Raw genomic sequence first — 13461 nt, 5'->3', positions numbered from 1 at the left:
GCTGCTTTGACCATTCTGCGCCCCAGCAGACATTAAACCGGGACACAACAATCGGGGCTGTCCCAGGTAAATCGGGACGTCTGGTCATAGCTGTGCGGGATGTACTTCAGCGCATTTGAAGGATTTGAGGACGAGGAATGAACTGAAAAAGTGAGTGTATTGTGTTGTATTTTACATGTTGCAACTGAGCGAGGCTGGGAGTTGTTGTGAATACGCTAACGTGTCTTTTAGCAATAGCAGAGTGTGTTTTGATGTTGAACAATGTTGATCTGAATGAGTTGAACGCGTTTCATAAAGCTCAACTGACTCTGACTTATCCGTCTGTTTTGTTTATCTTCCGGTGCGCTTTATATATGGACCAGTACACATGGTACACAGATAGCTGATGGTGCGCTTAATAATCAGGTGCGCCTTTTCGTGCGCAAAATACGGTATTTATATTTTACAGGTCAGGCTGGTTAACTAACTCTGTCTATAAGCAACATCTAGTCCCTATAGCAATGTTAACCTCCACAGATTATCTCCAATGACTCAAGGCAAATGTGTTCCAGTAAAGGGGAACTGGTTTGAATCCACAGCCCATTCAGAGATTTGTTTTGGAGGCATGGTGGGCTGCTGATGTGGCTCGTATTGATCTGACTCTTCAGGCTCAACCTCACCCATCCATCCCATCAGCAGAGGAGCATATCTGTGCACAATCTCAGACAGTGGGCAGTGAAAAGACAACCGGCTCGTGGAATGACACGCTCAGCGCCCAGGGGGAAAAAATAGATCCATTTTCATTTGAAGGAGACAGCGGTGGATCGATACTGGGCAGAGTGAGAGAGGGAGCAGGGGATGCCACGCCGTGCTATGGGGGGTGGGGGGGATGGGTGAGGGGTGAGGGGTGACAAGGGGCGTCTGATAGAGGTAATAAAAGACTTCAATGTCAGGGATGTGTTGACTCTGATGGAGTTTATGATGTCATTGTTGTCACTGGTGCTTAAGTGCACTTCCTGAAATGAGGGAACATGACACCAGCCAATCAGATCAAAGCAGCTGTTTCTAAATAATTTACTGCTTTTGGGCCAATTTTGGAATGTCCAAACAAAAATATATATACTCCGGTATATTTTATATGGTGAATATTTCGCCCCACATGTGGTAACTAACTACACATAACCTTATCTTGGGTACATTTGCCAGTTGTGTAGGGATTAGGTCATTGAATCAGGGCTGCTGAATATTCTAATTTTACAGCAATTAGTTTTGGGTCTTTCTTTTTTTCTTACAAAAAACACTTTTCAGTAATCTGGGGGTGTTTTAGTAAAAACAATGTTGGGGAAATTATGATTGTACTTCTCTCCAAGAGTCGAAATGGGCATTAAAAAAAAAATGACACAGCTCAGTGGCATGTGTTATTGATTTAACTGATTTAACAATTAATTCAACTTAATTGAACTCTGAAAGGTGTAAGACAACAATACCCTATGAAATACTTCTCCTACCTTTGGCGTTGGCTGTCTTATAGAGTTTTATTTAAGTTTTGAGATTTGGATAAAACACAGAAAATCCCCCTTACATGTCGTGTAAATTAAGATTTTTTGGATTCCACGTCCATAAATACATGAGTACGCTCGCTGCAGCTGCGATATATTAGTTTGATTTAGCAATACAAAATGGGGGCTTTGGAGATTTCTGTTGGCAAGGTCTTGTGAGACAGATTCATACTTATCAATAGAAATAAACAACATTAACCGTCCACTTACAAATACCGGTTTGAAGTTATTTCTGTCGAGCTAAAGGTACACAAAGGGGCACTGGCGGGGGTTAGCCTTCAGTTCATACGTGCTGCAGATCCCCTCCTGATCACATCCTGTCAGTATTTCCCAGTGTCCTCAATCAACAAGAAACGTTTGCATTTGCACTTTCTTGTCGCCTCCTTTCACCGTGATTCTTGAGTGAGACATCACATTACCCTGTAACATACCAACACGCTTTCCAGCAACTTTGACTTCAAAAGAGGTTACAGGAGACGGAAGGAATCGCTTTGACACCAAAAACCACCTCCCGCGTTTCCTGTTCGCGGTGGTTCCACGATAACATCTAACTCGGTCTCTGTTCAACCTCCACTCAGCAAGCAATTGACACCATCAAAGGGACAATTTTCCTTCCAGTGTGCAGCAAATCAAACACACCTCTAAAACCTACACGTCTTCTCCTCTTTTTCTCTAACATCAGGGAGAGATTTTGTCAGTCAGAAGTAATGTGGAAGAAAGGCACGCTAAATGCAAACCGACTGAGGGGAGATAATTTAATTTACCAATAGATTGGATTGAGCGGGTGTAGCAAAGGACTTCCAAACCTTTTTAGTAGAGAGGCTTTTACAGAGGAGAAACAAATGCAGCTAAAGTGAAGCAAAGTCATTTCCATTTGCAGCGAAAAGGGATTAGTTATTTTTTGGTGTGAATGTGGACTTACCTTGAGGGGAAATGTAAAGAGTTGTTCTTGAGAGTTCATTAGGGTGTAGTTTTACTGTGTTATGATCAAACAAAAAGAAAGAGGGTATTGGCCAGTGATAGGATTTAATTTAATATAAGTGTACAACTACTTTCAATAAAGTAGTCACCCAAATAGTTACTCAAAAATCGATATTTTAAGGTCAACAGTCAGAGGTTTCATGGAAGAAAGCAGAGAAAGCAAAGGGGATATGAGAGGCACAGAGAGGCTGAGCACTTGGAAATGACCAATATATGATGGACAGAATCAATCAATCAGATTAAGACCAGAAGTACCCAAGGGGGGACAAAGAGGTCGTAAGCCTTGTGTGACATGAGCTCATGAAACCCAATCAAATAAACCTAAATAAATAAATCATTTTTCATCTAATATCTAATGTGATGAATTTAAAGTGGACAGCGTGGACCAGTACGCGCCAGTGATGTTTTTGCATTTTAAATGTTAGAAAATGTAAAGAGAAATGGGAAGATGACAGAGCGCTTGTGGTCACTTCTGGTCACATGTTTGACAGAGACAGTGACAATGAGGCGATGACTCACTCTGCCACCAAAATGATCAGACACAATTGATATAAATCGCAGCTCGTCTTTGGTCGTACAACGGTTCCATTGTCTTCAAATTACTTTTTATTAAAGAGGGGGCGAAGTCATTTTTTCTCATGGGCCTGTTTAGTAAGTATTATCGGATTTGATCAAATACAATACAAAATCATGATATTTACAATGAAAGGGGCATAAAAAGAATATGAATGGTATGTTGATGAAACCCAACATTTAAAGCTTCTTATAACGTTGCTGTAATGTTTCTGTAACTCATGGTCTGACACAGTGGGAAGAGCAACTAAAACATGTACTCAAGTAAGAGTACTGTTACTTTAAAATAATATTACTGAAGTACAAGTTCGATGTAAGCTTTTTTAAATACTTTGAGTAAATAAAACTCATTTTTATCCACTTCTGTTAAACTCAGACCAAAACAATCTGTGTTTGAGCAAAAATCAAACACACTAAATACCTCAAAACAGTGGCGTGCAGTAAGAGCAATCAAGGCAAGCAGTGATTGACCAATAAAATCTAAAATGACCTTGAGTCACAACTATATCTAAATTGCTCCGAAATATAGCCTGTTTTCCCTCACTTCTGCTGCTGAATCTGTGCCGCCCGCTGGGAATTACAGCGGGAAGCTTGGTTCTTCTTCTCCCGCCCATTTCATTGTCTAACCCTGTTCAGAGGGACGTTCATGCTCCGCTCTATAACATGAGGAGCAGTGTTTATAGGTTCAGTAGAATAGGCTTTCATGTTTCACATGGGAATCTTCACTTTTGCATGTTTGTTTTTTTTCATTTTCTGTGCAAATGTTATCCACTAAATACTGATGAACACCCCAAGTCTTCTTGTCTATCCTTAAAAGTAGCAGCTTGCTACTGCCTCAAAGTAACCAAATTTGTACTGCTACTACAAAGCCGCCACTTATTTGGTAAATGCCATCTTCCCACAAATTGATTTTCGACTGCCCCAGGTGTCTTCACTCTTTTCTTCTGTTACCGCAACAACATGTGTCAAGGACAATATCTGCGTAATCCTTTGTGCGAACGGCAGTAAAGATAATTACCAGAGTAGACGGCGTCGGTTCGGAGCAGAGAGGATGCTAATCAGTGCTACAACAAGCGGCACAGGCACAGTCAATGGGAGCTTGATTAGGAATATAATATGGAAAGTGATGGAGAGGCCCTGTTTCATGTGGCCCTCCCTCACGCCTCTGCCTCTGTCCCCTGAGCCCTCATTAAAGACTGTAGCGTTACGGCACAGGCATCCACTGGTCGTAATTGTCACATCCCTGTACGAGTCAAATTCAGAGGAGAAAAAAAGCTAGCAAGATGGATTCGTTATGTTTTTGTAAGATAAAAATCTACAACTCGCCATCAAGACATTTTTGCGGGCGTCGAAGGATTGTTGAATCCAAAGAAAGGACGGACAATTGTAGAATTCACAAAAACACTATATAATAACTATACTTTTAATGCCCTTAATAAAGCACTTAAAGACTTAATTCATAATGAACAATTAGTTTGATACAAAGGAGTCAGGCTTAATAACTACTTAATAAAGACCCTAACTCCAGCTCCTAACCCAGACCCCTTAAATAAATTGTTACTAAGCCTGAGCCATTAATAAACTACTTGTTCATTATGAATTAAGGCTTGTTCATACTTTATTAAGGCTAATTAAGTTATTAGTGAGTGGTATCGAATTCACATAAATGGAATACTGACCACATAAAGTCATAAACAAAGACTTAAATCCTAATGAACAAATGATTCAGGCTGAGTAAATACGTATTACTATGTTGTGCCTTCAATTAAGTATTTACTTAATTAAAGGCACAATATATATGTAAAATAGACTTAAACAAAGGCATGTATTTTGTTTCTATTTTGGATGTTAAAATTGCACAAACAATATTAAAACAACAGTCCTAATTGTGAACAAGCATCTCCACAATCAAGACTGCTTGTTTCATGGAAATGCTTTCCGTTTAGCTCTAATGCCTCCCAGTATTCATGGGGTTTAGTCACGTGACTTATTTGTTGTCACGGCCATTTTGAAGACGCCATCTTATGTTGTAGCATGTCCCACTGTGAGATCAGGTCAGGAAAAACCGTGCATAGAACTGTATGTTAAAAGGGTTGATTTTTAAAGATGTTAGTTAGTTATGATTTTGATGGGTTTTGATTCCACTGCGGTGAGTCGCTCACACTTCAAACAAACTTTTGCAGACATTTATATCTAAGCTTCTTCATCCACAATCCCCCTGCACCGGACAAGCCTTTAAAACACAAATGCACAGACTTTTTGTGCAGATGAGTGACTGTCTCATCCTAATATATATCACACTCATACAATGTAACATAGTTGGAAATTAGGCTTGTTAACATGTTTGGAAGGAGGCTAACATGTATTACCATAGTCACACAGTAGGATGTAAACTAGCATTAGCCAGCTGCTCACTACCTGTAAGTCCACTGGTCCCTTCTGACCACAGTCTGACCACAGTCATACATTTCTGGCACAGCAAGCAGCTTCCGTCCTTAAAATGGCAGTAGCCATGAATTGTTCAAAACGTCTGAAGTATGGTTTTAAGTTTCTAGTTCTATGGAATTGTGTAACTTTATAACTGCAGAACGTTATATGTGGTCCCTTTAAGCGGTAAGCGGAATTAAGTTGTTACTATGTCTGAATCATTCTTATCAAACTATTTGTTCATTCAAAAGAAAGTCTTTGTCCTTGGAAAAAAATGTGATGTAATGTTGTGCCAGAGGTTCCTGTACAGTTTATGACATGGAAAGACAAAAAAACATACAAACTAATGAAAGATGTTTTGATCATGGTTCTAAGCCAAATAGCACTGACCTGAGATGTAAGGTCTTTTACCAGATTGTAAAATCAAATGAAAAACTTTGATATGTTGGAGGAATCCTTTGGCTTGGAGAAACAGGACTTTTTTAAAATAGGTACTTTCCTATTAAAAATTAAAAAATTTAACAAATTTAAAAAAAAAATATATATATATATATATATATATATATTTTAAATATATATATATATATATATATATATATATTTTAATTTGTTCAATTTTTTTTAATTATATATATATATATATATATAATATATATTATATATATATATATATATATATATATATATATATATATATAATATATATTATATATATATATATATATATATATATATACATACACAAAATACATATATATATACACACATAAAATGCTTAATAGAAAAGAAACAAAACTCGAATTGCCAATTACAGCGTTGGGCAGCAGTTCAAAGTCCGGCATAGCTAATCCCTATAGCAATCTGCAAAGAGGGACAGCAGATAGTGTCACGAGGTGATTAGCCAAGGCCGGGTGACTTTGTAGATGTCGCAGTGGGATACAAAACATGGAACACCTGTAGGAGCTCTTTTATGATGGAAATGTTTGCTAACAACACGAATGAGATTTGCAAAGATGAACCGTTGTATGCAAAGGTGATGCCCATGTAAAATGCAAACGTGCCGAGTGTCATTTTGTTTGTTTCTTGTGAATGTTGTTTCAATAAATAGTTGTTTTCTGAAAGTTTATTCATGAGATATGTAGGATTTTGTTGTTATAGGTTGTTCCTCTGAAAGATTTTGTAACTACTTGTCATTTACTAAAATGTATAAGGAACTAAAGCTGCTACATTCACTCATCTGTCACGTCTTGAAGCAGACATAACCGCCAGCGTTCAGTACATCTGCATGTGACTTAAAACCCTATGGCAAAAACGAATGTGAAAATTACTTCTGGTACCACAACGAATTTTGAAATGGGCAGGACTGTTGAGCTCCATTCCCTTCAATTATTCGTTACATCAGGGCGAAAAAAAGTCATTTCTGATCATTGAATAACTGCCTTGTGTCACCCCCCCACATATCATCCTGAGAACGCGGCTTCATAGAGAAGAGATATCGAACTGGTGATCTTTGTCTTGTTGCCTCTAATGAAGACTTATGTTCTCCCACACAGCCGGCAATTACTGTCAGCTCACACAAACTGGAAGTGTCATCTGTGAGAGCGAGCGCAGACACCATCACTCCTCTGTGCATGAGAGCTTCTGATCACGAAACACCAAACATGTAATCTGTGATAATACTATGGGGACGGAATCAGAAATGACAAGGATATTTTAATATACGTTGATTAGAATTCAGTCAAAACGTGTGTTTGCTGTATCATTTTGTATTACTTCAAACAACGTAAGCAAATTGCAATATATTATGAACGATATTAACTATTAAACGATAAAAATACTTATCATTCCAGCTATTTACCTCTTAAATGCCTGATTAACAATAACATGCATCGGTCCAAACAGGGTTCAAACATTGAAGTCTTTGTATATACAAGTACTGCAGACTTAAAGTGCATGTACTTTTCATGTTTTCTGATTATGACCTAATTTGGTGAGATAGTCCCAGTGGTGACTATTTCACACCGTTTTTAATCAGTAAAATAAATAAAATAAATACAATAAATACAATTAATACAATAAAATACAATAAATACAATACATAAAATCAGTCAAGTGGCAGTTTGAGATGAAACATTATTCATCAAAAAATAAATTTAAATTGGATTCCCTCTGTCTATGTCATCAATAAGCGACATTCAATCTGAAAATGTAGACAAATGACATGTAACTGATTATGTTGTTTCAGACAGTTTGAACTATCATTTAACCAAATTTAGGTGTCATTATTTGTCAGACCATAACTATTGTGTAATCTTATATGGATTATATGGACGCACTTACCGTCGCTGTTGACACACTGCACTTGTGGGTTCTGAGTCCCCGGCCCACACGCCTTCTCGTTATCGGGCACACACTCGTCCAGCTTCACCACCAGCCAGTCGTAACAGCTGGGGTCCTCACAGGGGATTGCCTCGACCAGGTGAGGGCAGTTCCCCATCCCGCCTGTGGGGTCATTCACAATCCTCCTTTTCCTCAGTTTGAAGCCTGCAAGAGAGTTGAAAACAGAATTTGAATAGTTGAAATGGTCAATGTTTCTGGGTAGAGTTATGCAATTAATTGAATCCAAATCGAATCGTGGTCAATCTACAGCCTGTCCTTTGGCAGTAACGGGCACAACAAACTGCCCACTAAAACTATCAATTTAATTAAAGCCATAGTCATTGGCTTAAAAAATATATGATCAAAATGTGTGGACAATCAAATACTGCACAACCATCTTGGAAGTGTAAACTTAAAAGAGTTCAGAGAAGGCCTGCGTATCCATGCTACAAAATATTGGTTGGAAAACTCTTGATCTGACGTATAAGATCACAATCAACTCGTCGCAGTGCCACCCACCTCTCTTCAGATGACCACCAGACCAGAGCTAATCATCCATATAACCACAACCTCGCATAAAAACTCTAAACTAACAACGGAAATAGTTCTAAGCCCGACTTTAAAAGTCTGCAGGGAAAACTAAAATATCACGCAAAATCCTCCAAAAACCAGCACCCACAAGCTCCCTGACGCTTTCCTTCATTCATACTTAACAAACACAGGCCGCCGGTCGCCAAAATGCAACCAAGTCATTCTTCTAAAAGCACTGAACCCTATGAAAGCGCACAACAGGAGACTAATGACGAGACCCTCTCAAGACTCTCCCTAATCACCACCGGCTCCCCCTCGTGTTATCTGAACACGTCATATGTAACATGCACATTAACGTTGCGTAGTCCCAGGGTGTGTTTGATGGGAACTATTATATTGTGTATATGTGACAGCCCATTAGCTCCGCAGTTGTCAGAAAATCCAAAAAGTGCAATGATTCTGCTTCATTACGAGAGCTTGAATCCAAAATGAAGGAGGTTAATGTGTTTTCCAGCTCCAAATGCTCCCTGAACACTTCTGCAAATTAACAGTGGCGACAGTACGTTCTAATGAGTCTCAAGACTGAGTGAGTCAGAATTAACTGGTCACCAAGGAAACACCATTGATTGCCTCCGGCAACAGATTGGTAAAGACGATTGGTTGGGATTGTATGTTTCTTCTCGTGTAAAATTGTGACTTTTTCAATCCACAATCACAAACACAATTCCAAATGTTCTACTAACTATAAAGCTGGTGTAAAACTACAATTCAGTAAATAAACAGATTCTTCTGCTCCCAACCACCTCTACCAACACCTTGAGGAACCACACCATTCTCCCAACTCTCTCTACTCTCGGTTCGTCAACAATTTTGTATTCTTTTTTTCAAACTTATATGCAAATTTTGCTAAATGGCAGTGTCTTTCAGAGGCGCATAATTATGGAATACCTTGCCAGAGCCCATCAGAAACAGTGGAAACTACTCAAAAAATTGTTGAAAACAAAACAGTCGTGCACATAATTTATCCAATGCTTTTGTCTTGGGCTCTTTTAACTACTGTTGTTTAAATAGAGTAAATTGTCTCTGTTTACTTTGTATTGTCTCAGGTTTGTTGTCCTGTTGTGTGTCCGTTGTCTTATAGATTTATGTCACACTTATTGTTGTTCTTTAGTGTTTCATGTTTTTTTTGTACTATGACGATGGAGAAAATGTAATAATATGCTGACTCTGGCCTGTTTGTGTTCAATCTTATACTGACTAAATAAAATAACATCCACAAGAATGTAAAATAAAACAAATCCGACCGTTAAAGATAATAAAAGTACCTGATCTGTACTCGTTTAAAAACATGAAAAACAGAAATAGTTATTTTTTAATAGTTTGCAGGTCCGAATGTATTCCTCACTTACAAAGAGACTTATGAGCATCATAATCTTTAACTACGATGAGTAAGTGCTTTTCACAACTGTCAGAACCCAGAACAGAGTTTACCGTAAAGCTAAGGAACATTAGCATGCTAACATCACACTTACTGGTTTACGGACAATAAAACGCTCGATAACTAGATGCAGTTCTCTATTGCTGCTTTTGCAACACTGGGACAAAACAGATTTTACTTTATTCCATGGAATATTGGGGATTAAGATTTGAACAAAACAATAAAGAATTTAACATAATTTAGCTTTAGGGTCATCTAAATTTCAAAGAATTTCAAACAATACACATTAAATATTGACATACCACTCCACAAGTTATTGAATAAAAACGGGTCAGAAATGCCATGTTACATTCCATTAATCCCAGTGGCTTTTGTTCTCCCCCGTGTCATTCGCTCAAGGGCACAGAATTCCTCCACCCATGTCCTCATAAAGGGCTTTGGGAGAAGGGAGGGGGCATAGGGATGCGAGGGGGTGCACCAAGGTGACCCCACCCCTAATCCACCACCAGGCTGCTGCTCCTGTCCGATAAGACTGGATCGCCGCCGCAGGAGTCCATGACTGCAGGGGTCGTGTGCACACAGCCCAATCCAGTCTTTCTGATTTTATTTCTGTCTCCTCTAACAGCGTTATTTAATCAGACAGGTCAGCTAAACACAAACTGCCACGTGTCGAGGGCCATTGACGGAGGTTTTATCTGTGAGCGGGAGGCGTCTGGGGTGGGGGAAGATGCGACATGTGGTGAGGGGAATTCAATTGTGTCGGGCATCACTCACCGCCGTTGTCTGTGGGGGGAGAGTTATGAATGGGCGAGGTGTGAGATGGGAGACGGCGTCTGTCAGAGCTGCAGGCGTCATGTTGATGGAAGACATGCACGGAAACAACGATCATGTTCTAGATACGAGCACCAGGGGCCAGACCCGGCCATCAGGGACCAGACCCGGCCATCAGGGACCAGACCCGGCCATCAGGGACCAGACCCGGCCATCAGGGGCCAGACCCGGCCACCAGGGGCCAGACCCGGCCATCAGGGACCAGACCCGGCCACCAGGGGCCAGACCCGGCCATCAGGGACCAGACCCGGCCATCAGGGGCCAGACCCGGCCATCAGGGACCAGACCCGGCCATCAGGGACCAGACCCGGCCATCAGGGGCCAGACCCGGCCACCAGGGACCAGACCCGGCCACCAGGGACCAGACCCGGCCACCAGGGACCAGACCCGGCCATCAGGGACCAGACTCGGCCATCAGGGACCAGACCCGGCCATCAGGGACCAGACTCGGCCATCAGGGACCAGACCCGGCCATCAGGGACCACACAGGGAAACACAAACAGCAAACATGTCTTATTTTGGTGATGAGTTCAATAGCCTTTTGATATTTATGACAGAGGGCAAAGTCAACTTTGACCTATTCACACACACGGCTCTGTATTTACTGCAGTTCTTCGAACAAAAGAAGACAAAACGAATCTCCAGGCCATCACGGTTACTGAGTGTATTTGTGTAAAAAATTAAAAAAATTTTGTAAAGTTGTGCCAGGTCAGGTTAGAGAGGAAGTGTGAGTCCACCCCCACAACTCTTAAAGGGAAAATATGATGCATTATTTGTATTGTTATTAGCCTTTAGACACGCTCTTGAGAACCTTTAGTTGAGCATCTCATGTTTTAGAACTCAAACAACAATTTTAAGTAAAGTTATAAACAAAATTACATTTGGATTTCCTGTTTAACCTGGGTTTTGCCATCTACTGTCTGCAGAGGGAATTAAAAGTGTAAGAAACATTTCAGATCATTTCAGGCTTGTTTACTTCCTGCTCTCAGAGTGCAGTTGCACTGGTTGTGATTTGATGGGAGAAATCAAACAGAACGAGTCTGGTGATGATTTATGGACTTCAAACACGTCACAGATCGAGAAAACATCAGTTGTCAAGGAGATTCTGAGACTGTTTTTGACACTCGGAGGGAAGAGGATTTTCTAACCAGGATTAATCCAACTATCCTGAATGAATCTAAATGCTACTCCAGGCATGTTTTTGACAAGGGAACAATGTCAGAACATGGCTTAAGTCAATTTTGCATTATTTGTGTCCTTTAAGTCTCAGATGCATTTTAGTTTCCCCAAGACAACAAGCGCTAAAGCAGAGAAGGAGACAAACAACCACAGACACCAGCTCTGCAGAAGGAGAGCTTTGTGGGTGACAACATTTTGTGGCTTTGGACCCAAAGTCATTTAACCAGATTCTAATAATAAGTCGTTTTTGTGGTTTACAATTTGAAACAGTGATTCCGGGATGTCGCAGCAATATTGTGCTATGATTACTCAAACTGCACAAGTTCTCAAGCCGGTAACCACATTTTGAATTTGAATGAGGTTACATGATTTAATGATGAACAATTTCATGTTTCCACACCTCTGTTCCGTGGAGACGTTGAGAATATGTAACAGGGATGAGACAGAAAACGTCATCTCTCACTATAACTGCTAAAACTTCCCTTCAGTCAGACGGCTCTGAAGACTTGGGTTAGGGTGAGAGTGCTGTGTTCAAAATCCACATTCACTCACAGTCTGACGTGTCTGCGTGAAGTTGAAGCCAAACGGATATGATATGGTTTTGATCTCGATGGGCTCTTACCTGGTTAAATAAAGGTTAATAAATGATAATAATAATCCAAGCTCCTCGGCCCAGTTAAAAGCATTTATGTAAAGATGTAGCCAAACGGGTCGGTAACATTTACCTCGATTTAGTAATTACTAAGCCTGAATCATGCTTATTAAACTATATGTTCTTCATGAAATAAGTCTTTGTTTATTGCGTTGTTGAGGTAAATAATGGTGTATTATGAAGTTGTACTGGGTCAGGCAAAATGAAATATTATCGAAAATGAAATATTATCCATTCTTCTCCATAATCCCCAGCTAAACACATAAAGTAAAAGCATAAAGGTCTGAAAAGCATGGAGTGTGCCATATATGGGATAATGTAAGCATGTGCGACTCCACGGGACGTCATGTGTGTCCGGTGCCAGTCTGGTTCATTTGTTTGCACATCTCTTTTGAGTTTTATTCATGTAGTGCTTTTCAAGACACTCAAAGACGCTTTATTCAAAGGATTTATGATCCCTCGTGCTTTCTCCAGGTCTTTGTTTAATGTGTGTGTTTGTTTCATGTTTGTTTTTGTGGTTTTATAATATAAGAAGAAGTGTTTTTAAACCACACAGTATCTTTGAGAGTAGCACAAGGGTTAAAAGCTTGACAAATATATATTCCTTTGCATAATGTTGTCCATTAGTTTACATCAAAGAGCACCCAGCCCTAAACAGAAGTGTCTTTTTCTGACACATCTATCACTCTGGGACGACTGTTGTTGTTTGTTGCTGTTCATGTACAATCTGTATTTACATGCATTATTATGGGTCTGTGGCTGCACAGCATAAACCGCACACTGAGGCAAATAAAGTTACCGCAAGAGAAATTGTTTCACCATGACAACACTATCGGTAAATACCAGAAAAAAGGCACAACATGACACATTTTTAATCCTGTCATTCCAGAGTTTGGTTACAGGAACCACTTCAACAAAAGATGTCCTGACTT

General features: G+C 39.9%; 1 protein-coding gene across 1 annotated transcript in view; it reads right to left on the bottom strand.

Annotated features, from left to right (window-relative positions):
- thsd7aa (thrombospondin, type I, domain containing 7Aa) overlaps nucleotides 1-13461 on the bottom strand; it is a 229931-nt gene that overhangs the window by 90072 nt on the left and 126398 nt on the right. Inside the window, exon 5 of the mRNA XM_072448417.1 lies at nucleotides 7860-8063. Coding sequence (XP_072304518.1) covers nucleotides 7860-8063 — 204 coding nt within the window. The remainder of the gene's footprint in view (nucleotides 1-7859; nucleotides 8064-13461) is intronic.

The sequence above is a fragment of the Eucyclogobius newberryi genome, unplaced genomic scaffold (genome assembly GCF_026437365.1).
Source record: "Eucyclogobius newberryi isolate DKJ021-1_F unplaced genomic scaffold, fEucNew1.0.hap1 SCAF_16, whole genome shotgun sequence".
NCBI lineage: Eukaryota > Metazoa > Chordata > Actinopteri > Gobiiformes > Gobiidae > Eucyclogobius > Eucyclogobius newberryi.
This window is presented reverse-complemented; position numbering and strand designations above follow the sequence as displayed.